The sequence below is a fragment of the Ovis canadensis genome, chromosome 8 (genome assembly GCF_042477335.2).
Source record: "Ovis canadensis isolate MfBH-ARS-UI-01 breed Bighorn chromosome 8, ARS-UI_OviCan_v2, whole genome shotgun sequence".
Taxonomy (NCBI): Eukaryota; Metazoa; Chordata; class Mammalia; order Artiodactyla; family Bovidae; genus Ovis; species Ovis canadensis.
In genome coordinates, this window is record NC_091252.1 from 41,713,121 (window position 1) to 41,740,935 (window position 27,815).

At 38.3% G+C, this 27,815-nt stretch overlaps 1 protein-coding gene across 4 annotated transcripts in view; it reads left to right on the top strand.

Annotated features, from left to right (window-relative positions):
* ATG5 (autophagy related 5) overlaps positions 1-27,815 on the top strand; it is a 133,958-nt gene that overhangs the window by 37,744 nt on the left and 68,399 nt on the right. For all 4 annotated transcript variants that reach the window (XM_069598248.1, XM_069598250.1, XM_069598251.1 and 1 more), the window contains exon 5: positions 1,591-1,753. In XM_069598248.1, coding sequence (XP_069454349.1) covers positions 1,591-1,753 — 163 coding nt within the window. The remainder of the gene's footprint in view (positions 1-1,590; positions 1,754-27,815) is intronic.

Below are 27,815 nucleotides of genomic sequence, written 5' to 3' on the forward strand. Positions count from 1 at the left end.
TAGGAGAGCAACCCACTCCAGTACTCTTGCCTGGAAAATCCCATGGATGGAGGAGCCTGGTAGGCTGCAGTCCGTGGGGTTGCTAGGAGTCAGACATGACAGAGCTATTTCACTTTCACTTTTCACTCGCACGCATTGGAGAAGGAAATGGCAATCCACTCCAGTGTTCTTGCCTGGAGAATCCCAGGGACGGGGGAGCCTGGTGGGCTGCTGTCTTTGGGGTCGCACAAGAGTCGGACACAACTGAAGCGACTTAGCAGCAGCAGCAGCAGCATAGGTAATCAAATGCCTTTTCTTTTGGTAGGAAGGCATCTGTGATAAATTTCCTTGTCATTTAGGAGCTATCTGTGACTTGGGTAATTGAGTGTTTTCTGTTAATACAATAGCTTGAGTAGGATGTAACTAAATGCTATTTTCTACCATTAATATTTGATTCAATTTTTATTAAATGACTTATAGAACAATATCTTTTTTTGGTAAGATAATGTTTGAATATAATCATTAAATACATATTTAGGTCTTAGGGAGGAAGTGGTATTGCATAGTGGTTTAAAAGCTGGGACTGTTGAGTCAGACTAATCCTAGCTCCACCACTTGCAAGCTGTGCAATTGTATTTACTCCCAGAGCTTTATTTATATATTTTTTAATCTGTAAAATAGCAGTAACAGTAATGTTTACCTCAAGTTGTTATGAAAACTTTAATATCCATATTAAAAGTCTTAAGTACAGTGTCACATACTAAGTGTTCTATATTAGAGTTATTGTTAATATCTTTTTTTTTTGGTGAAAAGTGCATTAGTCATCTCATTTACATAAATGCTCATTTGTCCAGTGATTGTTGCTTCAACTGCCTAAAAGATTCAGTGAAGGTAAAGAGTGTAAATTTAGCTATTTGACCTTACATTTTAACAGCTTTGTTAAGCTCTAATTGACGTAAAGCAAATTATACATGTTAAAAGTGCACACTTGGATAAGTTGATACCGCAGTTTGTATATTTGTTTACCTGTTGACATTTAGGTTGTTTCCTGTGTTCTCACTGCTCCAAATAAAGCTGCTATGAACATTCATATACAGTTCTTTGTGTGGACACATGCTTTTATTCCTCTTAAGTAAATACTAGTTGTAGAATATCAGATGATAAATGTTTGTTTGCTTTTTTAAAGAAACTACGAGACCATTTTCCAAAGTGGTTGTACCATTTTGTTTTTCCATCCTCATTCTTGCTAGTACTTGGTATGGTCGGTCAAAAAGTTATTGTGTTGCCCAAAAAGTTTGTTCAGGGAAGGGAAACTGAACCAGCTTTTTGGCCATCCCAATATTTTTAGAATTGCTCTTTCATATCATTTTTCAAGTTGTATAAATTCATATCATATCACACAGGGATTAGAGAAAAGTCAGACTGTGCCAGATAGCTAAAGATTCTTAAGTTAACTTTTAAAATATTTGGAGTTATGTCAAAATTTCTATTGTGAAGGTATGAGGTGGTTTGCTTAAAATATTGAAAAATTGTGGGAGATAACAGTTCTTTGAGGCACTAATTTTGTAATGTGCATACCTGTGTAATATGTGTATTTTTTTCTTTTGATAGAGTTTTCCAGAAAAGGACCTTCTACACTGTCCATCTAAGGATGTAATTGAAGCTCATTTTATGTCTTGTGTGAAAGAAGCTGATGCTTTAAAGCACAAAAGTCAAGTAATCAATGAAATGCAGAAAAAAGATCACAAGCAACTCTGGATGGGTTTACAAAATGGTAAATATAGCAGTGTTTAATTTCACAATACCACTTTATGAAGTATAAAGTAACTGTATCCTGTGAGTAGTTGGTACATCTTAGGGTTGGTGGTACAAGTTTAAATTGCAGCCTCTGTGCACAAAATTTCACAAAGAAGCTACCTTTGGTGATCCCTTACTTACCTTGTACTGTTCTAGCATCCTCTCTTCCTGAATTTCCTAGCATTAGACAGATTGCTTTGCCCATGACATAAGACAGGAAAAACTTCCTGTCTTTAGCTTCTGGAAAAAGTGCCCTTACTTACAGTCATGATCTTTCTGGAACTGCAACTGAATACCCTCTGAATATACCAAAATACCTCCACTTGCGTAGAGGCACAGACTCTAGTCTCTGCTTTCTCAGAATAGTAAGCCTTGCTTTGTGCTCAGATTCTCCTCTCCTGGCTGGGATTTAGAAAATACACTCAAGGGAAAAGCTGAGGGCAGTCTGCACCTTGTGCTGTGTTCTCTGTCTCTTAGAGATCATAGTTCCTTAACCTTGCCTACAATTGATTGCCCTCGTGTCTTCACGCGTTCTGTGTACAGGCAGTTCTCACTTTGCATGGGTCAAATCTGCATGCATTTCAGTTAACATGCTTCAGTTAAATAATGCAAGTTCTTCAGTAATTATGTGACAGCAGATACACATCATAATCAATGACCAATCATGCCACTCCTTTCAGCGTCTTGTCAGTGAATGGTCCTTATGCAGCTGTTATGTTGTTCACTCACAGACAGCAAAGCATTGTTGCTTGCTTGTATCCATTGATAAACCCATGTAACACTTGTAAAACTGGATTATTGAAAGGGGGAATTAGCCAAGAAAGATGAAAGTGTAGCAAAGAAACAAAAAGTGATAGTGCTGGAAGTGAAATTTGAATAAAATGCGGTGGAATTTTAGAAGATATAACTGTGAGACTCTTGACACTACCAGATTGAGGGACTTCAGAAATGCACCCATAGGAACTTAGTAAAGGTAAACTCTTCCACACACATGAGTGAACTGGTTGTGTTGAAAAGGATGAAGTTACCCTGGAGGGAATGATGCTGGCAAAAATATCTCATTAAAGGAACAGGGATATTTCTTACCATGAAAGTGCAAGTAACATGTTCGAAGTTGATCCAAGCTTAGCAAGGAGTATGACAGTTTGCCAAGGTTCAGGAAAGATGCTTGCTTGTAAGTTATGTGTCAAGAAAGCAAGCACTGTTTAAACTGTGCTTGAGTTTTACAAATAAAGTCCTTCGATACTCCATGTGCCTAATGTTTTAATTGGTGCACTATAAATAACACAGCATACTAAATAAATATTAGTTTTATTTACTTTTTTCATTTTCCTGTGCCTTTATAACCATCAGAGATTTTAATGTTTTGACAGTTTTCTAAAAGGTCATAGACAGTTGTACATTTTCTCATTAACTATTAGGATCACTTTGCATGGTTTCATCTTGCATGATCACTTTTCCAGTTCTGTACTACTGTGCAGAGCAAGGACTGTCTATATTTTTCCCATCTTTGATAGTTATTGTACCAACTTAGTACAATAAGAAAGCTGCCCTTTCATGGCAACAACTAGAATAAGAGAAACCCCTCTTACTCCCCTAAAAAAATAGTTGAAAAAATATGATACAGTTTTATCTTTTGTACTGCATAATTACCATGTCAAAGAGATGTCTGTAGTTACTTAGTATGTATTAAACTTTCATTATGAAAACTGCAGGGCATTGTCTTTGACTTCTGTAGTACAAAAGGTATACATTTTATGACGTGTCCTATAAATTTTCTCATTTATTTCAAGTTTCTTATATTTGATCCAAGTTACATGGAGTTGCTCCTTAGTTTTGTATTTGTGCCTCTCATATGTATCAGTTAGGTTGTAAGCTTTGCAAAAGGAAGGCACCAGGCTTTTCACCTCATTTGTATTACTGAGTACACATATTCTTATTAAGTGATCAAAAGAATTTACAACCTCTTAAGAAGGAGTACTTTTTCTTTTTCCTGACTGGCTGTTTGTAGATGAAGTGGTGTTTTAGGAGGCTTGTGAATAAGATTACTTAAATGGAATAAGACAGAAAAATCCTAAAGAGAGAAGGGGTCTGAGAGTAATTTGGCTTCGGAATATAAGTAAATAATTTAGATAGACTTTTAAATAGATGTTCTTGAAATCTATCATGAGGATGATGAGTCAGCTATAGAGAGCCCAGGGATTCTGCAGAAGATTCTAAAAATGATTGAACTCTTTCAGCTGGGGCATTGCATAATTGGGTACAGAAGGTGATGGGTAAGAGTTGTGAAAACAACAAAGGTGTGGTTTTTAGTCTCAGTTCTTCTGGCAGCTCTTTAGGGCAAGTCACTCAATCCCTTTAGCTTCAGTTTCTTTATCTGTAAAACAAAAGAATATCTGCTTTGTTTTCTTATGTGTCTTTAGAAGATTTTATGAAACACTAACATAGTTTACATGAAAGAGTTTGAAACGAAGTAAAGCTGTCTTGATAAAATACTGAGAAGTCACTTTGGAAACTCTAGAACAGGAGTTGGCAAACTGTGGTCATGAGCCAACTATCTGTTTTTGTAAATAAAGCTTTATTAGACCCCTGCCACCCCAGGTCATTTAAGTATTGTTTATAGCTATTTTCATGCTACAGCTGCTGAGTTAATAGTTTTGGAAGAGACCATGTAGCCCACAGCTTACAATATTTATTCTCTAACCCTTTTAGAAAACACTTGTGAGCCTACAGGTTATTAAACCAACAGCTTTTATTTATCATTGATCTAAAGCATGACTTCCCAGGTGGCACTGGTGGTAGAGGACTCACCTGCCAATGCAGAAGACATTAGAGATGTGGGTTTGATCCCTGGGTCAGGAAGATCCGCTGGAGGAGGGCATGGCAACCCCTCCAGTACTCCAGTACTCTTGCCTGGAGAATCCCATGGACAGAGGAGCCTGGCGTGCTACAGCCCGCAGGGTCGCAAAGAGTTGGACACGACTGAAGTGACTTAGCACGCACGCATGCAGAGCGTGACTCATCATGTCACACTTTCAGAACTTGGTATAAACTTGTCAGATTTAGTCTAATAACTGCCTTCATTGCAATGTTTTGGCCTAAAATTCCTTTTTTCCTGTTTTTGTCTTAGCTTATATAGTCTTTCTTGGTTGTGTGACTGTTTTAAAGTTATTTTTATTCATTTCACTTTTATTAAAGTACTTTTCAAATTTAGTTTCATAAACTCCAACTTGAAATGGTATGTGGTTAAATTATACTTTATTCCTTTTTTAGCTATAAATTATTTTTGTAGCAATTATGTTTGGTTTTATTGGTACTGGTAATGATTGAGTTTACACACTCAAAATCCTACACGTGGAGTCCTGTGGAAACTCAACTTTTTAAAGGTGAAATATACCTTTAGGAAATCTTCAGCTGGGTAAAGGTTGTTTGTAGAAAATATAGTTTGGGGTAAAATGTTGACTGTTGCCTGCATTAAGGTAAATTGGTGAAAGGTGGGTGTAGTAGTTCATTCTGTTCCTTCTTCCTGGAATAACCTTTTCCTTTCTTTTAGTCTATTTAATTTTTTACTTAATGTTTTAATGTTCCTCTCTGTTATCACCCTCTACATGAAATCTTGCCTCTTTCTCATTGTTTTTTTTTTAGCCAAACGAGGTATCTTTTGAACATCTATCATGTACCTGACACTATGCTAGGAGCTAGTGATCACCCAGCAGCGATAGAACAAACATGGATCCTGTTTTGATGAAACTTACAGCCAGGTGGAGGCAGAACCATTTATCTTTTCACGCTGTTATGGCTCCTTGTCCATTCATCTGCATTTTTGCTCTCATGTTTCACACTCTGATATAGTTACGGTTTATGTATTCTGCTAGAATATAACTTTCTCTTGGTTAGAGTATATCATGCATTTTCTGTATCCCCAGTACCAAGTATACCTTTAGGCATAGAATGGACAAAATAAATATTGACTGACTGACTCCTTTATTTTAATCCTGTCTAGTACAGCCAGCAAATGTTAACAGCTTTTCATAAACAGATTAATATTAGTGTAAAAAAGAGGAAGTACCTGTAACAATTTTAATATGGAAGTGGGTTTTTATATTTAAGAATTTTTCCATCCAAAAGAAAGTCTTATAAATTTGTTAGGGCAAAGATGTTTCACCTGTTGGTTAGTGTAATTGTAAATTGGCAGAACTGAGACAGAGCAGATGGTAAGTTTATTTCATTCAGAACTGCACCTGTAGAACATAGCAACTAAACAATTTAAACAATTTTTGAATACTTTCAAATGCTAATTTTAATTTTTCAGGTCTCTGTGAAAGAGAAATAAGAAAAGCTTTTGAAACCAAGAAAACTCATTTAAGACATACTGTGCCTTTCAGTGTTTTTACCGGTTTTCATTTTAGTTACAAGAGTATCTAACCTCTCCTTGAAACAAAGGTAATGACCACAAAAAAAGAAAAGAAAGTAGCATTTTTATTATTTATGAGGCACTTGTCACTGTGTTTGCAGGCTATCTTCTATTAAATGTCAGAAGGTTCTTCTTATAAGCTAGAGATTTGAGGAAATCTCTAAAAAATATTTTTAACCTAATATATGACAGTTTTTAGCTTTGATTTTCTGGGTATACCAAAAAAGAAAAGATGACATCAAATAAGTTCCATAGACCTTCAAATAAATGCAATTTTTGACCTTTAATTATTGAAATTTTACATTGTTTATAAAGTATGGTTAATCCTTTGAGCTAAGTTATGTTTTAGAGGCATTATTTGGTAATGTACCATTTTAACTTAATAGTGATTTTTAAGAGAAAATAGTGATTAACCAAAGGTGAATTTTATGATAAGTTGTAGCATTTTGAAAATACTTTGGCTTGTTAGGTGATGTAAAACAAACAGTGATTCTAGCAGGCTTATACAGTAGAGATAGCTGGGCTGTGTTTGCATTGCTTGGTTTTTGTCAGCTGGACTGAGACTGAATATTGGACTGAGAGTCTATTGGTCCAAGAAGGACCACTGGGCCTGGTCTTTCTTTGCTTATCTGCAAAGAAAGTTGTGTGCCCATAGTAGATCACTCTTCTCTCTAAACTGGAGTTTCCTTATAAATATCGAGGTGGTTATACCTCACAGGACTCAAACTCATGACTGTCCAGTGGTAATCACTTACACTTGAATTCTGGTAATTAGATACTTGCAGAGGATTTCCTGGAAGAATAATTATTGTTTATCATTTCTCTCTCCCTCTTTCTTACTTTACCTCTCCTTTCCTCCTTGGCCTTTTTAAGCAGGACTTTGGTAAAAGGCAGTAGATAATTTTCTAGAAATAAATGGGGTATCATAGAAAGACTACTAAAACAGGAAGACAAGAGATTTTTGGACTTAAATCTCTATCTTGAAGCTTCCTTTCTGTGCAGTTATCTTAGTGCTGTTCCAGTGTGTAAGTGGTGTGGAAGGAGATTCCTAAGTTGAACTGTCAGTAGGAAGCATAAGTACTCTTCTTGAACCTTTTGTCTTAATGAAAGGTCACTATTTGGTAAGCTTCCTTTCTTTAGAAAAACTCAGTTTTTTAAAATCAGTTATGAAAACACTGGGATCATTTTGTATAAATAAGAGCAGAGAAAATAGCGTGATGAGTGTCCAAGTATCCATCACCCAGCCTCAGCAGTTATTAGTTATTCTCACCCCTCCTCCACTTTAGAGTTTATAGAAATTAGATTAGTGCCACTAAGATTGTTCACAGATTTATATTCTTCATAGACTTTATACTCTGATATTTAATCAAGTCTTGGAAACAGCTTTCTGTACAGAAGAGTTATGCCCAGATCCTGGTAGTATGGATTAGCCCATTATAAGAATCCACCATGTGCCAGGCACTGTGCTGGGCATAGGGGCCACCGGGCCAAGTACAACGGCCATGATTGCTCCCCTCAGAGTTTGCAGCCTGGTGGGGGAGGCAGACATTAGACAGACAGCCTTTGAATAATTATTACACTTATGTTTTGGGCTGTAGAGGAAAGGATAGGGAGCAGAGTGGTTGTGATAAAAGTGTTCCCAGAACAGGGAATGATATGGGTTAGGCTGAGGAGCAGAAAAGAGCTTAATAAATTCTGGAAGTGCTTAAGAAGGCTATTCTGACTAGGGCATGGTGATCAAGATAAGTAATTTTTTTGATACCCAGACCCTTAAATACCATCATAAAAAGAAGCATAAGTCACTTTGATGCTACTCATATTTTAAAATTTATGCTGGTTTCTGCTAATTACTGTTTTCTGAAGGCTCTAAAACATAAAACTTTGCTAAAGATTGATGTCAGGCTTACCAGTTGATAAAATCCATTCATATTTTTAGGTTGAAACATTTGTCTGTCTGCTGACCTCAGGCATCTCTCCCATTTTCCATTGTTTCATAAGATTATTGGGATTGGTTTTGTAATCCTATCTTTAAGTTCTTTTTGTGTTCACAGAAGTAATCTGAAGGCTTGTATTAATTTTTAAAGCAGAGTACCTGCTGTTAGGTCTGAGTTTTTTGAAGCATCATTTTAATTTTAGCTATGTTTTCACACATTTCTTCTTTGAAAATCACTCTGTTGTTGAAAATGAAAATTAAAGAGAAGCTGGATAGTTGAGCTCTGTTTTCTCTTAATATGATAGTGTCTTACCCAATAATGTTCTCCTTGCATTCCTTTGCCGTGCATGGTTTATGAAGCTTGTTTGTTTTTCCTCTTTTTTTTTTTTAAATAAACTCCACTCCAGTACTCTTGCCTGGAAAATCCCTACAGAGGAGCCTGGTAGGTTGCAGTCCATGGCGTCGCAAAGAGTCGAACAGGACTAAGCGACTTCCCTTTCACTTTTTACTTTCATGCATTGGAGAAGGAAATGGCAACCCGCTGCAGTGTTCTTGCCTGGAGAGTCCCAGGGATGGCAGAGCCCGGTGGGCTGCTGTCTGTGGGGTCGCACAGAGTTGGACACGACTGAAGCGACTTAGCAGCAGCAGCAGCAGCAGCACCTCATCCTTTGTTAACCTTCCTACACTCTTCTTCTTTTTTCAATGTGCCTTAGGTGTCACAGACGTAATTTCTCATAGAGACTCTCATCTGTTGTTAGTATTTAGTCTCCACTTCATTTCTTTGTGCTTGGCTTTGCTGGGTCTTGGTGCCGCGGGGGCTCTTCTCCAGTTTTGGCGATGGGGCGCTGCTCTGAAGTTGTGACGCTCAGGCTTCTCACTGGTGGCTCCTCTCGCTGTGGACATGTGGGCTTCAGCAGTTGCGGCTCCTGGGCTCTAGAGCACAGGCTTAGTAGTCGTGGTGCAGGGGCTTAGCTGTTCCACAACATGTGGGATCTTCCTGGGTCAGGGACCAAACTCGTGTCTCCTGCCTTGGCAGATGGGTTCTTTACCACTGAGCCACCAGGGAAGCCCCCTCCCACTCTTTTTACATGTCCCTTTTATTAGGATTCTGCAGAGAAATAGAATGAACACACACACACGGACGTTTATTACGAGGAATTGACTTAGGTGATTTTGGAGGCTCAGAAGTCCCACAGTCTGCCTTCTGCAAGCTGAAGACTCAAAAAAGTCAATGGTGTAATTCAGTCCAAGTCTGAAGCCTGAGAACCAAGGATCCTACTGGTATAAGTCCTAGTCTAATGGAAGGAAAAGATGAAATGTCTCAGTTCAGGATATGGGGCAGAAAAAAGGGGGGGGGGGCAGATTCCTGTTTCCTCTGCCTTACTTTTTGTTCTATTCATGATCTCAACTGATGGGATGATGTCCACATTGCCATGGGCCATCTACTGAAATGCCACATACTCACATATGCTAATCTCAGCACAAAACACCCTCACAGGCACACTCAGAAATGTTTAGTCTGGGCATCCATGGCTGGTCAAATTGACACATAAAAAAATACCATCACATTCGTGCTGTAACTTGGTTCATCTTTTATGGGTATCACATTAATATTAATCCATTGAACAGGTAATTATTGAATCCATACTTAAGATAAAGTAATGAACAAAATAGACTGAATTTCCTGCCCTATGCAACTTACATTATAGTGGGGGAGGTAGACAATAAGTATATAGAAAAGTAAAATGCATTATACACCGTATGATGATGAGTGCTATGGGAGAAAAAGCATGCAGAGAGAGAACGTTCTGTGTTAGGAGAGGGCATTGCTGTTTTTAATCAGGTGGTCACAGAAGGTATCACTGGTTGGATGAAATGAAGGTCTGAAGCAGGACCGTGCTTTTATCTGGGGTGAATAATACCTTCCTAGGCAGAAGGAACAGCAGGGCCCTCAGGTGGGGGAAAGTGCTAGGTACTGTTGAAGAACAATCCTATTTTTAGCTTTCACCAAAAGTGAGAGAGAACATAAATGTTTTCCCCTGGGATACCCTTCTCCTCTAGTGTGCTTGTCAGATTTCTCCTCTTACTTGTGAGACCAATCTATCACGTAGTCTCACCATTAAAAAAATGCTGTGTAGCAAAAATGTCACTTTTCTATTATCTGGTTCTTTCCATGAGTCTTGTGTGACAGCTTCCTTTTGGCAGTGATCTTATTCTGTTTTGAAAGCAATAAACAAAGTGCTGAGAATAGAGATAATTAGGAATTGGGCCTATTTTTATTAAGATAGTTATAGAAGGCCTTTTTGAGGAGATGATATTTAAGCTCAAGTCTTAAAGATGAGAGGAAACTAGTCAAATTGAGGAATGGCATATTGAATTTGGTACATTTTAAGGAATAGAAAGAAGACCACTGTGTCTTGGCCAGTGACGTGGGATGAGGTTAGAGAGATGGGAAAGAGCTAGATGATATAGGGCCTTTTAAGTCAAGGAAAAGAATTTCTATACTAAGTGCAGTGGGAAGCTGTAGGAGGATTTTTAAGCAGGAGAGTGATGAGATACAGAATGTGATGGAAGAACTAGCTACTGAATGGAGTGAAATAGAGGGAGCCAGGAGTAGAAGGGGAGAGTCTGTAGTAGCAGGTCCCTGTATAAGGTGATGGTGGTCTTTAGGGTCATGATGATTGAGATCGAGAAGCATCAATAAATCTGGGGTTTATTTTGGAGCAAGGCTTGACAGAATCTGTTGTTAGACTGGATAGTAAGATTGTTACCAAAGCAATCTTGGGTCTGTTCCCCTGCATTCAGTAAAGCCAGTTGACAGACAACCAGGTTGTGGTGCAGGAAAGTACAGCATTTACTTCAGGGCACCAGAGCAAGGAGGATGGGCAGCTCATGCTCCAGAGACCCCTTCTCCCTGCTGACTTTCAGGGAAGAGGTTTTTAAGGCAGTGTGAGGGAGGGGGCTGCAAGGAGCGTGATTAGCTTGTGCACACTTCTCAGACTGGTTGACATCGAGGTGAAGCTGCAAGCATTGTCAGCCTTCTGTTCCTGACCAGCCTAGGCTCTATATTCTTGCAGTCAGCAGTTTTAATCTGGTGGGGGTTTTCTTCCTATAAAAACAACTTGGGAGTATTTCCATCTTTCAGGGAACTGAGTTGGATGATTCTACTATGTGGTGGATTTATGGTCTAAACAGTTTCCCAGCCCAACAACTATTATTCTTTGTTTCCACATCTTCACATTTCCTAATCATTAACTCTTGAGTCAGGCTTTAGAGACTCAAGTGAGGCCTGGAAGACCTAAAACAAAAGCTTTTTACTTCAAAGGATGGGGACACAAGGGCTTGTATACGGTTTCAAGGTTAGACTGAAAGAAAGGAATCATTCCTGAGTTCCGACCTGGGCAGCTGGATGGGTAGTGGTACTTTATACCATGATATGAAATAACTAGTTAAAGAATAGGTTTGGGATGAGGAGCAAAGCCAAATTGAGAAGGTCAGCTTTGAAGAGAAAAGTTTGAAATGTCTCTGAGACATTCATGTCGAGATGCATTGAGTTAGATGTTGATAGTATTGTGAGTGTGTGTCAGTAGATTTGAAGTCGCTCAGTCATGTCTGACTCTTTGTGATCCCATGAACTGTAGCCTACCAGGTTCCACCGTCCATGGGATTTTCCAGGCAAGAATACTGGAGTGGGTTGCCATTTTTGGATCAAATGCAGCAGCATCTAATTTCATTCTTACTTACTTTCACCATGTAATAATAATAAAGAGTACCCTCTTTACTATTTTATCTTGAAGGATAGGACAGTTAATGTCCCAGTGATACAAGGCAGTGAATACAGAGCAATCCAGTGTGTTCTCAGTGTTTGACAATTCTTTCTAGCCATTAACTGGCTTGCTTTTTTTTAATGCATACGGCTGAGTTAGTCATTTCCATTATTGTTTTGTGTGCAATACAGTAAGGTTAATAAGTGCAGTCTGAAACTGTGTGTGTGGCTTCAAGAATTTGCTTAGAGAAAATATATAACTTGCTTGAGCATTCAATTAAGTTTTATTGTGGAACAAACAAGCATTTTACTATATTACGTGTTTTACATCAATCTTTTGGTATTCTGCTTTCTGTAATTAGAAATAATGATGGAAATCTAAAAAGTTTATGCATTTGTGTTTTAATATAAAACCATAAAGATACTTTACTTGCCTTCTGGAGAAAGGTTGCTCTTGGGAGTTACATGATTTGAATGAATAAATAAATTTGGTAATAATTTGGATCATAGCCTGCTATAGTTCTTTGAGTATACTTGGCAGTAAACATAATCAATAATAAAACTTGGTGAAAATGTTTAGTTATTTCATAATACACTACAAATTATACTAGCATAAGTGTATTGATAACAGTGAATGCTCATTGATAACAGTGAATGGTCATGTGTTGTAGAGTTAATCAGTGGTAGAGAGAATACATTTTTGTGTATGAGATGCAATCAATAAATGTACATGTCTATAAGACTAGATTTATACCCGGTGGGCTACAGTCGATGGGGTCACAAAAGAATTGGATATAACTGAGCACACACATACAAACTCTGATCAGTACTTGAAAATATTTTTAGTGAATTCTTAGTGTTGCAGGAATACAAAGGTTTAGTTTGTAATGTCATTTTAAATAAAATTTCAAATCATCTCCAGTGAAAAGACTACCTTATCATATCTTTTATTTATCTCTGGTCCAGTTAAAAAACTTTAAAAAAATAATGTATGCCTTCTAATCTACTGTTACTTTTTTGTAAGCTAAGTTTGGCAAAGTTCAAAAAGTTTTTTTCTTAATGAATGTTGGTACCCTATATAAGAAAATGCAGAGAAACATATGTTGCATCAATGATTTTCACTCTTGGAGTCATGACCTGTAATTATTATTTGAATTTACAACATGATTCCTCTTCTTTAAAAAAAAAAAAAAAATATATATATATATATACACACACACACACACCCATATATACACATGCACACATATATGCATATAAAGTTTAACTTATTTTGTTTTTAACTTTTTATCTTAGTTTTCAGTTTCTTAGGCTTAGGTATAATTGGTGTGAAATATTATTCAGGTTTTCAACATAATGATTTAATATTTGTATACATAGCAAAGTGAGCACCACCACAGTAAGTCTAGTTAACATCTGTCATTTTACAGTTATAAAATTTTTTTCTTGTGATAAGAATGTTCAAGACTCACTCTGTTAGCAACTTTCAAATATGCAATACAGTATTATGAACCATAGTCACCATTCTGTATGTTACCAGTTGTAAAGGAACTAAAAATATTTACAATACTGGCTGAGTCAGTTTACATTCCCATCAACAGCACACAGGGGTTCCCTTTTTTCTGGTAGCTCAGATGTTAAAGAATCTGCCTGCAAATGCAGGAAACTCAGGTTTGATCCCTGGGTCGGGAAGATCCCCTGGAGAAGGGAATGGCAACTCATGCCAGTATTCTTTTGTTTTTTAATTTACTTATTTCTTAACTGAAGGATAATTGCTTTACAGAATTTTGTTGTTTTTGGTCAAACACTCCAGTATTCTTGCCTGGAGAATCCCATGGATAGAGGAGCCTGGTGGGCTACATACAGTCCATGGGGTCACAAAGAGTTGGACATCACTGAGTGACTAACACTTTGCCAACACTTGTTGTCTCTTGACAGTAGCCATTCTGACAGGTGTGAGGTGATACCTTATTGTGGTTTTGATTTGCATTTCCCTTATTATTAGCAATGTTGAGCACTTTTTATCAACCTGTTGAAACTGTCTGTTCTGCCATTGTTTGGGGAGGGGTGTTGCTGTTGAGTTGCATGAGTTCTTTATTTAGTTTTTGGATATTAACCTCTTGTCAGATACATGATTTGCAAATGTTTTCTCCCATCCAGTAGGCTGTCTTTTCATTTTGTTGAGGATTTCTTTTGTTTTGGTTTGATGCAGTTCCACTTGTTTACCTTTGTTGCTTTTGTTGTCAGATTGAAAAAGATTGCCAAGACCTAAGTCAGGGTATATGTGCATGCATAGTTTAACTTGTTTTTGAGTGAATCTTTTGTTTTGAAGCTTAATATCGTAATTCTCCTTCAGAGAACAGAAAACCCCAGTTGCTTAGTCAGTTGTCTCCTGATTGCTTTTCTCTAGAGCAGTGTCTCTCAAAGTGTAGACAGTGGGAAGCATCAGTGTTTCACAGGAACTGATTAGAAATGCATCCTAAACCAACTGAATTAGAAAGTCTAGGGTAGATCCCAGCAGTGTTTGGTCCAGGACCCCTCCAGGTGATTGCAGTGCTCTGCAGTGTGAGAGCCACTACTCCTGAGCAGGCTTTCTCAGCCTTGGCACTGTTAGGTATTTTGGACTGGATAATTCTTTGATGCTGGGGTGGCGGTGGGGAAGGGGCTGGCCTGTGCATTACAGGATGTTTGGTAGCTTTCCTGGTCTCTGCCCATTCATGAGACACCGGTAACACACTTCTCCCCATTCTCAGTCATGACATTAAACAATGTCTCCAGACACTGCCAGATACCCCCTCAACGGCAAAATCTCTCCATTTGAGTATGACTGCTGAGAGGGGTGATGTAGAATTAATGGGTAAAACTGCTTCTCTATTAAGAGTAGCAGTGGCTATTTACTGAATCCCCAAGTTCTGTCCTGGGTGCTTTACAGCAGCCTTGTAAGATATGTTTGAAAGTTTAAAGCCGGGGCCAATTTATGTATGAAGTTTCTCATCTGTTCCACCAACTCAGCTTTGAGAACTAGTGTGTTCAGTTGTTGCAGTGACTCATTTAGGCTGTATTTGGAACTATATTCTTTAAACAAAAGGACTTTGACATATAAACAAATTAAAAAGTTATTTTAATCTGTTAACTCTTCTCGTATGTAAACATAACCATGTGAACTTCTTATTGTAAACTTAGTTGTTTCTGGATGCTGAGGGTTATTTTTGCTGACATGACTGTTAAATGACAAATGAATCAACAGTATGCTGTCATTTCAGTAAGACTGTTAACATTTTTGGAGGTAACATGTGTCTTCTGTGTTTTCCCTTTTTCTTCTGCTGTTGCCTTTCGTCTTCCTCTCCTGTTTTCTCTATGGTACTTGACCTAGTACTGCATATGTTGATAAACTCTTCTTTCCCTCTCTTCCCACTCATTTAAACTTTTACCTACTCTCTGACCAATTCTTTATTATCTTCCTAGGGCCTGAATGGCCAGATAAACATTTCAGCTCAATAGTCTGTAGTTAATGCTGCCCAGTGTGTTACCTATTCCTAGGTACCTATTTCATGCACTTTTAAACAAAGATCTAGAAATGACTTTATTGAGAATTTTAGAATTTCAAGCCCCTCCCTTTCTACTCTCCTAGTCCTATCCCTGTGACATTCTGTTTACCCCCATCTGCCTGTGCAGACCTGTTCTGACTAATGGCTGTGATAATGAGCTCTAGACATCACAGTTCTCTGTGTTTTTTCTGAATGAAAGAAGTAACTGCAGTTCTCTAACAGTGCTGCTGCTGCTGCTAAGTCGCTTCAGTCGTGTCCGATTCTGTGTGACCCCATAGACGGGGGCCCACTGTCCCTGGGATTCTCCAGGCAAGAACACTGGAGTGGGCTGTTTCCTTCTCCAATGCATGAAAGTGAAAAGCGAAAGTGAAGTCGCTCAGTCATGTCGGACTCTTAGCAACCCCATGGACTGCAGCCAACCAGGCTCCTCCGTCCGTGGGATTTTCCAGGCAATTTCTTATTATTCATTGCTTGTCTCTTCTATTGCTTTAGAAACGGTAAAAGATTCAGAAATCCTTTTATGCCAAATTTTGGCATAAAGGGATTTCTGAATCTTTTACACATTTAAATATTAAACTGTTCCAGTGTTTTAATTAGCATTCAGAGAGTTGCAAGATTTTAACCCAAATGCTAGAAAGCTAGAAAAGAAGCACCCCATAAAAAAATGAGAGCTAAAGAAACAAACTTGTATATCTAAGACGCAGAGTATTCAGTCAAGTTCTGATCATTATCTTCAAAAAGTTAAAGTGAAAGTCACTCAGTTGTGTCCAGGTCTTTGCAGTCTCATACAGTCTGTAGAATTCTCTAGGCCAGAGTACTGGAGTAGGTAGCCTTTCCCTTTTCCAGGGGATCTTCCCACTCCAGGGAAGTTCAAAATGGCTTTCTATTTAAGAAGCATTTCTTCCCACAGGGTCCCTTTATGATCCATACTATCTTTGATTCCCTGGCTTTTCTACATCTAGCTTATTTCTCTCTTTCTCAGTAGAGGAGTATGAATAAAGTATCCCAAATGCTATTTTTAATTGGAGTTAATTGCCGTAAAGGATTTAACTAGAAAGATTTCACTTTATTTCAAATTACTGTAAGTCACACTCAGAACTAAACTACACGATATATGCCTTTTTTCCTTAAACTAGCTTCTTGTTTTTGTTAATAAATTCATATTTTTTTTCCTACAAGTATATTAACCTACACTTTTCACTTACCTTAAGGTGAAATTATTTTTATGTGGGTTTTTTCAAACCCTGTGAAAACATTTTTGCAAGAAGAAAACATTGCTACTTATTCACTCAGACTATAGGGTAGGAAGAGCAAGGGAGAAAAGACCTTTAGTGGAGATCTAATACCTGGAAAGGAGGGAGAGACAGGAGCAATTTGCATAGGCTCCTTGAGCAAAGGAGAAAGACTTTACATACAGAAGCTTTCCCCTAAAATTTTAATCATTTGTTTCAAGATATTATATTTCTCTGAGAATAATACTCTGTGGGATTCAGATATTTGAACTGTAAATGAATGAGTTGAGAAACACTCATAGAATCATTTCAAACATTAATAACTTTATTCTTGTTTCTACTGAAATTCTTAGACATCTTGATGAGCTTTTAGAATACATTGTATATATCACTTATTACTAAAAGCTATTTAATACATTTAAAATAATAGTATTTAGTCTAAAATAAATTCACTATAAAAAGTAATAAAGTAGTTTATAAAATATTGAGCGGGCACTATTTTTTGAGGTATGTGTATAATTTTATAAATCAACTTTGTTTTGACATTGAATGAGTTGTTATAATAAATAAACTTTGTAGTAAATGCCACCTGAATAATCCTAGTAGATGAAACTTAAACCATGCTTGAATTTTCCAGTTTTACTCATTATTGTCCTTGTCTGCTTTTAAGAGGTAGTTCCTAAATTGAGTGATGCTTTCAATTTTATCCTGTTGCATTTTTTTCCTCGTTCTCATTGAAAAATAATGCCTTAATGTAGATGTTGAGTGAAAGTGAAAGTTACATCTGACTCTCTGAGACCCCATGGACTATACAGTCCATGGAATTCGCCAGGCCAGGAATACTGCAGCGGGCAGCCTTTCCCTTCTCCCAGGGAATCTTCCCAACCCAGGGATTGAACCCAGGTCTCCCACATTGCAGGCAGATTCTTTACCAATTGAGCTACAAGGGAAACCCAAGAATACTGGAGTAGGTAGTCTATCCCTTCTCTAGCAGATCTTCCTGACCCAGGAATCGAACTGGAGTCTCCTGCATTGCAGGCGGATTCTTTACCAGCTGAGCTATGAGGAAAGCCCCTCATACATGTTGAAGTAAATATTAAATATTTATTTCTGTAGCAGCTGCTGCTAAGTTCAGTTCGTAATATGTAACTATCAAAGATGAAATCTGGCTAACTATTATACCTGGCACTACCCATGAATTTTGAAGTATAGGACTCAGGAGTTTTTGATAATATGAACTTTCTATTCATTAATAGTTTCTCAGATTCCTGTTAATCATGTGTCATTGAATTGACTCAACCTGGAGTTTTAACAAACAAGCAGTGTTTTTATTTATAGAAATGTAAGTGAAATTTTTGTGATATGGTAGCATCCCTGAGTCTGCTGGCCCAGTGACCTCAAGCCATTTATTTACCTGCTTTGAGCCCCAGTTTCCCTCAGTAAGTTGCTTTGAAAACATAAAATTCATTTAGGGTTTTAAAAGAACAGTTAAATTCTGTTCAGATGTGTTATTAATATGATCTCTGAGGTTCTGCTATAATAAGAACCCCTGACTTTTCATTCTAGCATCACTTGAGTTATTTTCCACTTCTTTCATCAGCCTAACTTCTGATATGCTTCTTACTTAAGCATCTCTCACTTGGTCATCTAAATTACAAAAGAAGAGGGTAGGGGGGACTTGAACCATCAAGCACTACTGCTGCTGCTGCTGCTGCTAGGTTGCTTCAGTCGTGTCCGACTCTGTGCGACCCCATAGATGGCAGTCCACCAGGCTCCCGCATCCCTGGGAGTCTCCAGGCAAGAACACTGGAGTGGGTTGCCATTTCCTTCTCCAATGCATGAAAGTGAAAAGTGAAACTGAAGTCGCTTAGTCATGTCCGGCCCTTCGCGACCCCATGGACTACAGCCTACCAGGCTCCTCCATCCATGGGATTTTCCAGGCAAGAGTACTGGATTGAGGTGCCATCGCCTTCTCCGTCAAGCAGTACTAATATCTGATAAAGGACCAGTCAGACAGTCAGACCTATTAGAAATTGTGATAACTTTATGTATGTCAGTGACTTCCCCCCTACATATTAAGTAAAGGGAAGATTCTGTGTACTTGTTTTATTTTTTGTTTTTATTCTCTACATCTCCCAGTACTCAATTAGGTGCATAATAGGAGTAAATAAATGTTTGGTAGATTTCACTCAACACACATCTGACAAAGTAAAAACTTGATTGGGTACACTGTTACTTCTATCAGTGTTTTCCTTTTCTTTTTCTTGCCTAGAGTTAAACTAGAGATTCATAATATGAACTCCTTGCAAACTGGGGGCTTTTTTTTTTTTCTTTTCTTTTTTAACTACTATTTTTTGCAGCGGATCTTCCTTGCTTTTCGGGCATTCTTTAGTTCTGGTGTTCTTTGAGGGTTTCTTACTGCGGTGGCTTTTCCTGTGGCAGAGTGTGGGCTCTAGGCGTGTGGGCTTCAGTAATTGCCGCACACAGGCTCAGTAGTTGGGGGCCCTAGAGTGCACAGGCTCAATAGTTGTGGCCCGTGGGCTTAGTTGCCTCACCGTGTGTGGAATCTTCTCATGTCTCCTGCATTGAGGGGCGGATTCTTATCCACTATACCACCAGGGAAGTCCCGGGACTTCTTTTAAAAAGATACTTTTCATGTCGCTGTCTTGGACAGATGTAATGGATTTGAAATAGAACAGAATTTACCTGGAATTATATTACATTTACTGAATTCCTGTGATGTTCCAAGCATTCTTAGTGATTCTTCACAAGAATTAGATAAACACGATCAACTTTTAAAATGAGAAGATGAGCTTACACAGCTAGTAAGAAATGGGACCAGGATTTGATCCTAGATCTTTCAATCCAAAAGTTTTCCTATTACATCTGGAGGCTGTTAACTCTGGCTGCATATTAGAATCATCTGGGAGTTTACAGTAAGTACAGTTCCAGGGAATCTGGAGTGAGACCTTGGTGTTAGTATTTTTTCAAAAGCTCCTCGAGTGATTCAGGTAGGCCGCTAAAAATGAGAGGTGTTGCATTGTATATTGCATCCCCAGTGACCACTCGTGCCCCCCCCCCACCTTTTTAATCTTTCCTTATTTGTCTATGAGTAATTATTAATAAAATTTTCTCATTTACAGTTTCTTATGAGAAGCATGAGGAATTTGTGTTAGAATAAAGAGAATATCCTGCATAATAAACATTACAAAGATATAGTGAGTATAATGGAGTATCTTTACTCTGTTGGTCTTTCAAAAATCAAAATAGATTTTTATTTTTGTCTTATGATTTTGGAGTGCTCTGATGAAGTGAAAATGGGCTTGGTAACAAGTTAAAGTTGTTTCTGGCTGTCTCAATTTGGGAAAGTGATAAACTGTGATTCAGCCTGAGAGAAAAAGTACTTTCTTATTTTATAGTCATTTTGAAAGGTAGTCTGTTTAACAATCTATAGGTGATTCATGCAGGTGTACATTTCATTAATTAGTCTTGGCCTACCACTCTGCTATAGCTCTGTAAATCTCTTTTTGGAAAACAAGCTACTTTAAAAATTGTCTTTTAGAGTTAGTGAAGACTTGAATATAATTGAAGATCATTCTTCCCTTTTTTAATTTCTAACTTGAGCACATAGAATAAGTTGGTTTTTTTTTTTACACATGAAATTTTTGAATTTTGAATCCTTTTTATGTTGTTATTGGCCCTGTTTGAAAATAAATTTGAAGTAAATGTTTCTTAATTGGTTAGAATACAGTAATTGAATTATGTCTGTTAAAAATAGTCTGTTACTGGGATTGCTTCTTGGAACACATTAAAGATGATGTAACTTGCAGTTATGGTTTACTGATTGATGATGTTGAAATTAAAATTTACAACTCTGACTTTTTCAATACTTAGTAAGATTAGTTTTTTTTTTAAGTTTCCAGCAGTATTTCTTAAACCATTTATACAGTAACTAGTTTGGACTGGTTCCATTTATAGACCTGTGCTATAGAGTATATAACTATGAGCCTCTTGTCTACCTAGGTTAACAAGAAACCTTTTTTTTTTCATCATGCTTATCTCCTCTCCCCTAATATTTTAAGACTTATTAGGAGAGAGAGGGATTGAGAAGGAATGGTTATTAGATGGTAAAGTTAGCAGAGGTGGAATTCATTCCAGCCTGCCAAGACTGGAGGACCACTCAGATGTTCTTGGACCACCTGTCCTGCTCCCGCCACTGTTTCTTGATATGACTGGAGATTGATGCATTGGAAATTGATGGCAGGTAAATGGCAATTAAGTTGTTCTCATGGAGTGAGAAGATAGGGCCTTACAGGGTAGTTGAAAGGGTTGGAGGGAGTGAAGGGGCTATAAAAGGAATCCAGTGTTGTAGAGGGTTACAGCTGGGTTGCATTATGGCCCTTACTCTTCCCACTGTGGCTAACAAAGGCCCTCAGTTGCATAACTTACAGAGGCAACATTCACATAGAATTTCATGTGAATGTTGCAGACTCCCTGGTTGTGAGCCAGACTGAACACTCCAGCAATCTTGTGATGATGGGGTTTTGGCAGAACCACTTTTTCATACTGGTTTTGACCCTTCACTTACCTTGTTACTGAATCCATGTATAGGGGCTTGGTGTCTTCTCTTGTTGAGAAGCCTAAGAGACAAAATGCTTAACGTAGCACTGACTTTGTGCCAAGTACCGTTCTCAGTATTTGGTACATATGAACTCGTTATTCCTTCCAGTGACTCTACAAATACTATTAATAATATCTTGATTTTACAAATGAAGAAATTGGTACACAAGTTTTAAAGTGTTCTCAACTTGCCTAGCTATTTTTTTTGTTTTGTTTTGTTTTTATAAGTTTTTTATTTTTAAAATTTTAAAATCTTTAATTCTTACATGCGTTCCCAAACATGAACCCCCCTCCCACCTCCCTCCCCATAACATCTCTCTGGGTCATCCCCATGCACCAGCCCCAAGCATGCTGTATCCTGCATCAGATATAGACTGGCGATTCAATTCTTACATGATAGTATACATGTTAGAATGCCATTCTCCCAAATAATCCCACCCTCTCCCTCTCCCTCTGAGTCCAAAAGTCCGTTATACACATCTGTGTCTTTTTTCCTGTCTTGCATACAGGGTCGTCATTGCCATCTTCCTAAATTCCATATATATGTGTTAGTATACTGTATTGGTGTTTTTCTTTCTGGCTTACTTCACTCTGTATAATTGGCTCCAGTTTCATCCATCTCATCAGAACTGATTCAAGTGAATTCTTTTTAACGGCTGAGTAATACTCCATTGTGTATATGTACCACAGCTTTCTTATCCATTCATCTGCTGATGGACATCTAGGTTGTTTCCATGTCCTGGCTATTATAAACAGTGCTGCGATGAACATTGGGGTACATGTGTCTCTTTCAATTCTGGTTTCCTCGGTGTGTATGCCCAGCAGTGGGATTGCTGGGTCATACGGTAGTTCTATTTGCAATTTTTTAAGGAATCTCCACACTGTTCTCCATAGTGGCTGTACTAGTTTGCATTCCCACCAACAGTGTAGGAGGGTTCCCTTTTCTCCACACCCTCTCCAGCATTTATTGCTTGCAGATTTTTGGATCGCAGCCATTCTGACTGGTGTGAAGTGGTACCTCATTGTGGTTTTGATTTGCATTTCTCTAATAATGAGTGATGTTGAGCATCTTTTCATGTGTTTGTTAGCCATCCGTATGTCTTCTTTGGAGAAATGTCTATTTAGTTCTTTGGCCCATTTTTTGATTGGGTTGTTTATTTTTCTGGAGTTGAGCTGCATAAGTTGCTTGTATATTTTTGAGATTAGTTGTTTGTCAGTTGCTTCATTTGCTATTATTTTCTCCCATTCAGAAGGCTGTCTTTTCACCTTGCTTATATTTTCCTTTGTTGTGCAGAAGCTTTTAATTTTAATTAGATCCCATTTGTTTATTTTTGCTTTTATTTCCATTACTCTGGGAGGTGGATCATAGAGGATCCTGCTGTGATTTATGTCTGAGAGTGTTTTGCCTATGTTCTCCTCTAGGAGTTTTATAGTTTCTGATCTTACATTTAGATCTTTAATCCATTTTGAGTTTATTTTTGTGTGCGGTGTTAGAAAGTGATCTAGTTTCATTCTTTTACAAGTGGTTGACCAGTTTTCCCAGCACCACTTGTTAAAGAGATTGTCTTTACTCCATTGTATATTCTTGCCTCCTTTGTCAAAGATAAGGTGTCCATATGTGTGTGGATTTATCTCTGGGCTTTCTATTTTGTTCCATTGATCTATATGTCTGTCTTTGTGCCAGTACCATACTGTCTTGATGACTGTGGCTTTGTAGTAGAGCCTGAAGTCAGGCAAGTTGATTCCTCCAGTTCCATTCTTCTTTCTCAAGATTGCTTTGGCTATTCGAGGTTTTTTGTATTTCCATACAAATCTTGAAATTATTTGTTCTAGTTCTGTGAAAAATGTGGCTGGTAGCTTGATAGGGATTGCATTGAATTTGTAAATTGCTTTGGGTAGTATACTCATTTTCACTATATTGATTCTTCCGATCCATGAACATGGTATATTTCTCCATCTATTAGTGTCCTCTTTGATTTCTTTCACCAGTGTTTTATAGTTTTCTATATATAGGTCTTTAGTTTCTTTAGGTAGATCTATTCCTAAGTATTTTATTCTTTTCGTTGCAATGGTGAATGGAATTGTTTCCTTAATTTCTTTTTCTACTTTCTCATTATTCGTGTATAGGAATGCAAGGGATTTCTGTGTGTTGATTTTATATCCTGCAACTTTATTATATTCATTGATTAGCTCTAGTAATTTTCTGGTGGAGTCTTTAGGGTTTTCCATGTAGAGGATCATGTCATCTGCAAACAGTGAGAGTTTTACTTCTTCTTTTCCAATTTGGATTCCTTTTATTTCTTTTTCTGCTCTGATTGCTGTGGCCAAAACTTCCAGAACTATGTTGAATAGTAGCGGTGAAAGTGGACACCCTTGTCTTGTTCCTGACTTTAGGGAAAATGCTTTCAATTTTTCACCATTGAGGATAATGTTTGCTGTGGGTTTGTCATAGATAGCTTTTATTATGTTGAGGTATGTTCCTTCTATTCCTGCTTTCTGGAGAGTTTTTATCATAAATGGATGTTGAATTTTGTCAAAGGCCTTCTCTGCATCTATTGAGATAATCATATGGTTTTTATTTTTCAATTTGTTAATGTGGTGAATTACATTGATTGATTTGCAGATATTGAAGAATCCTTGCATCCCTGGGATAAAGCCCACTTGGTCATGGTGTATGATTCAACCTGCCTAGCTATTAAGTGGCAGAGCCAGAAAACAGACCCAGGCGGTGTGGCTCCACAGCGTCTGCTTTCCCATTGTGCTCTGCCGCACTTGGCGATGCCTCCTTTTTGTTGCTCCACATTATCAAAGTCAGTCATGTATTTGGTTGTTTAATCATTTAGCAAACATTCACTGAGCATGTCCGTTGTGCCAGGAATTTTCTAGGGCTGAAGACAAAGGCCTTGCCCTCATAGAAGTTACATTTTAGTTGGGGGACAGAGACATGTTTAGAAGAAAATAAAAAAATACTTTAGCTAGAATTAATTATAAGGAAAGTCTTCCCTGAGGAGGTGACACTTCCACTGAGACTTGAATGGTGAGAAAGAAGCAGCTCTGTGAAGATCAGAAAAGTGAGGATTCCTAGCCTCTAACTGTGACATGGGAAGAAGCTTGGTGCTTTCCGGAGACAGAAAAGTAGCATGATTTGGGGCTTTAGTCAGTAAGCAGATTGGTAGACAGTGAGGTCTCAGAGAGATGCAGAAACCGTTGCATTCCTAGGGGGTGGGAGCTGGCTGAAAGAAACACACTTCCTGGGCAGGAAGTGTTTCATCTGCAGCAGCGTGTTGGTTGCCTGCATGCAGTTCTGAGTGGGATGCAGTCTGCCCCATTCATAGCCAGTAAGGAGATGCAATGGATTTTTTCTTTTAATGACAATTCTGGTACTTAGCTTCCAATAATCATATTGTTGAAGTATATTACAAAGCATTATTCCTTATGGTCCCTTAGAAAAATATTTGGAAGTTTATTCATTCATGACATGATTTGATTTGTATGAGAAGTGCATTCTGGATCTGTTTGGGGGATGCAAGTAGAAGAGCGGAGACCAGTTAGGAGGCTGTCACAATGGTTCAGATGAGAGATGATAGTGATTTAGGTAAAATTTGTCGCAGTGAATATAGAGAAGATTACAATGTGAAAATATATATTGATTCCTCTCCTTGATGCCAGTTTTCTAGACTGTGAGTTACAACATCTTTATTCCAAGAGCCAATCCCAGTAATTGGTTTTTTTTTAATAGCACTTCATTTTTAGGGCAAAGGGGTATGGTAGTCCCTCCTTATTCATGGTTTTGTTTTCACAGTTTCAGTTTCCTGTGGGCATACGTGATCTGAAAATATTAAATGAAAAATTCCAGAAATAAACTATTCATCAGTTTTAAATTGTGTGCTGCCCTGAGCAGCATGGTGAAGTGTCGCTGTCTGACTTCAGCATGTGAGGTGTAAGGGATGGTTCCAGCATATCCACACTATGCATTCTACCCTCCCATGAGTCTCGTAGTATCCATCACCATTATCACATCAGCGGTATTGGGATTGCAGTGCTTGTGTTCAGGTAACCCTATTTCACTTAATGATGGTCCCAAATTGTTAGTGATGCTGGCAGCTAGATGGTCTCTTACTGTGCCTAATTTGTAAATTAATCTTAGTGTGTAGGTACAGGAAAAAAACATAGTACCTATGGGACTCATGGACACGTAGTGCTCTCCACCGTTTAAGGTGTCCACTGGAGGTCTTGGGACATATCCCCAGTGGAGAAGGGAAGACTACTAGAAATGTCTTCTCTCAGTTTATTCTGAGACAGTGATAGGCCAGGTCACAAATTTCCTCAGATTCAGATTTTATTGCTCTTTTGATTAGTTCCAACAGCAGATTGCCCAGAGTACAGTCCTGCTGCCAAGATGAGTGTTTATGAACAGAATTAAGGACTGGCCTTAAGGATTGGTTCTCCTCTCAGCCTCATTACAAAGGCCAGCCTGCTTCTGTCTTCAGGATGAATTTTCAGGGGTCCTCGAAGAGTTTTCAAGGCTTCTTTGTTTTGATTAGGGGCTCCCCGCCAGATATATCTCAGTAACTTAAAGCCTCAGACAGAAGGGCTCCTGGAAATGTGTGGGTGTGGCTCTGTTGAGCGGCATCTGAGCACCAGTGGGCGTGCTGCAGTGTATAGATGCTCCCTCCCTGAGTCAGCCTGTCAGTTCAGTTCAGTCGCTCAGTTGTGTCTGACTCTTTGCAACCCCGTGGACTGCAGCTCGCCATGCTTCCCTGTCCATCAGCTCCTGGAGCTTGGTCAAACTCATGTCCATTGAGTTGGTGATGCCATCAGTTGGTCAGCCTGACTGTGCTATTATTATGTGACTCAGAGGACAAATGAGTTTGAGGATACAGGTCACTCATTTAACACACATGGGTTTTTTGCCCTCTGATTTTTTTTCATAAAGATGTTTACTATATTACAATGTGAAGAAACTAGGCTTTCTGGTGGCTCAGACAGTAAAGAATCCACCTGGCAATGCAGGAGACCTGGGTTTGATCCCTGGGTCAGGAAAATCCGCTGGAGAATGGAATGGCCACCCATTCCAATATTGTTGGCTGGAAAATCCCCACGGACAGAGGAGCCTGGTGGGCTATAGTCCATGGGGTCACAAAGAGTCAGATACAACTGAGCAACTAACACATACACACACACACACACACACACACAGAGGTGACAAAATTAATTCAAATAGATCTATACTTGGATATGCTTTCTGTTGCAAAGCTTGAAAGCCTCTGGTCAAAACACTACATCTGTTTGGCCGCTTGTAGTATTGATTTGAATAATACTGTTGATAAATCCATAATTTTCTGAGAAATGAGTTCCCTTCAGCAGTAATTTTCAACCATTTGCTTTTCTCTTCCAAGAAAAGCTCAAAGCCTGTGTTTTATGAGCCGTCAAGATCTGACACTTATTTAGGGTGTTGTAAATCTGTTCTTTCTGACATCAAGACTTGAAGAGCAGAAAGTGGAATGGTATGCATGTGGGGGCCGTTTCAGCCCTTACCTTTGGTTCTGTCTCAGCCAGCAATACCACAGTGCTGAATTGAGGCTGGGGTGCTGTCCTTTAGAGGACCTCCATGTCTCCCATGGGATCTTGGAAATAGATAGGTTATTCGTGGCATTTAAGTATTAAAATATTATTTGCCTTGAGTTCTTAATAAAGCTTAAGTGGAAAAACAGATACGTCCTTTAAAATTGCCACTTTTTCTGCAGCTTTTTCCCTGTGAGGAACGAAGCATACAAATTAATCAGTTTATTTCTGTGCTGCTTAGAAAGATCTTGGTTTTAATTTTTTTTTTCTGGATTTTTTAAAATTTCCAAGACTAAAATAAAAGCTTAATTCATCAGCGAGTGGAAAAAAAAAATTGGTTGACACCAGAGTTCCGAGAAATTCTATTTTTAATATCTTTAAAAAATTAGATTGACATTCTGTAGCACAGGCCTTCCATTTTGTGATTGTCGATTGGGTAGCCATCCTAAATGATTGTTAAATTTAAAATACAGAAATCAACTTAGCAGTCATATTTGCAATAACTCTGGTGAGAAGTGTGTGAGTTACCTTCTTTTCTGTTTTTCTTTGGATGAGCTAAGTGACTGCTAGTTTTAATTTTCTTCTGTCAATACTTAGTTGTTTGTTTTGCTTTAGAATTAGAACTAGTTTGAAAACTATTGAAATAGATGTGCATTTACCTAAATTTACTGTTTAAAAAATGAGTAGCTAAAGACCACTGAGCTTCTTTTACTTGTAGGTTCTGTTTTCATGGCCAGTAATAACTCAGTTGCAGTATTCAGAGTACTTGAAGTGAAGTGGAGTTGCTCAGTCATGTCTGACTCTTTTCAACCCTGTGGATTGTAGCCTACCAAGTTCCTCTGTCCATGGGATTCTCCAGGCAAGAATAGTGGAGTGGGTTACCATTTCCTTCTCCAGGGGATCTTCCTGACCCAGGGATCAAACCCGGGTCTCCGCATTGGAGGCAGACGCTTTAACCTCT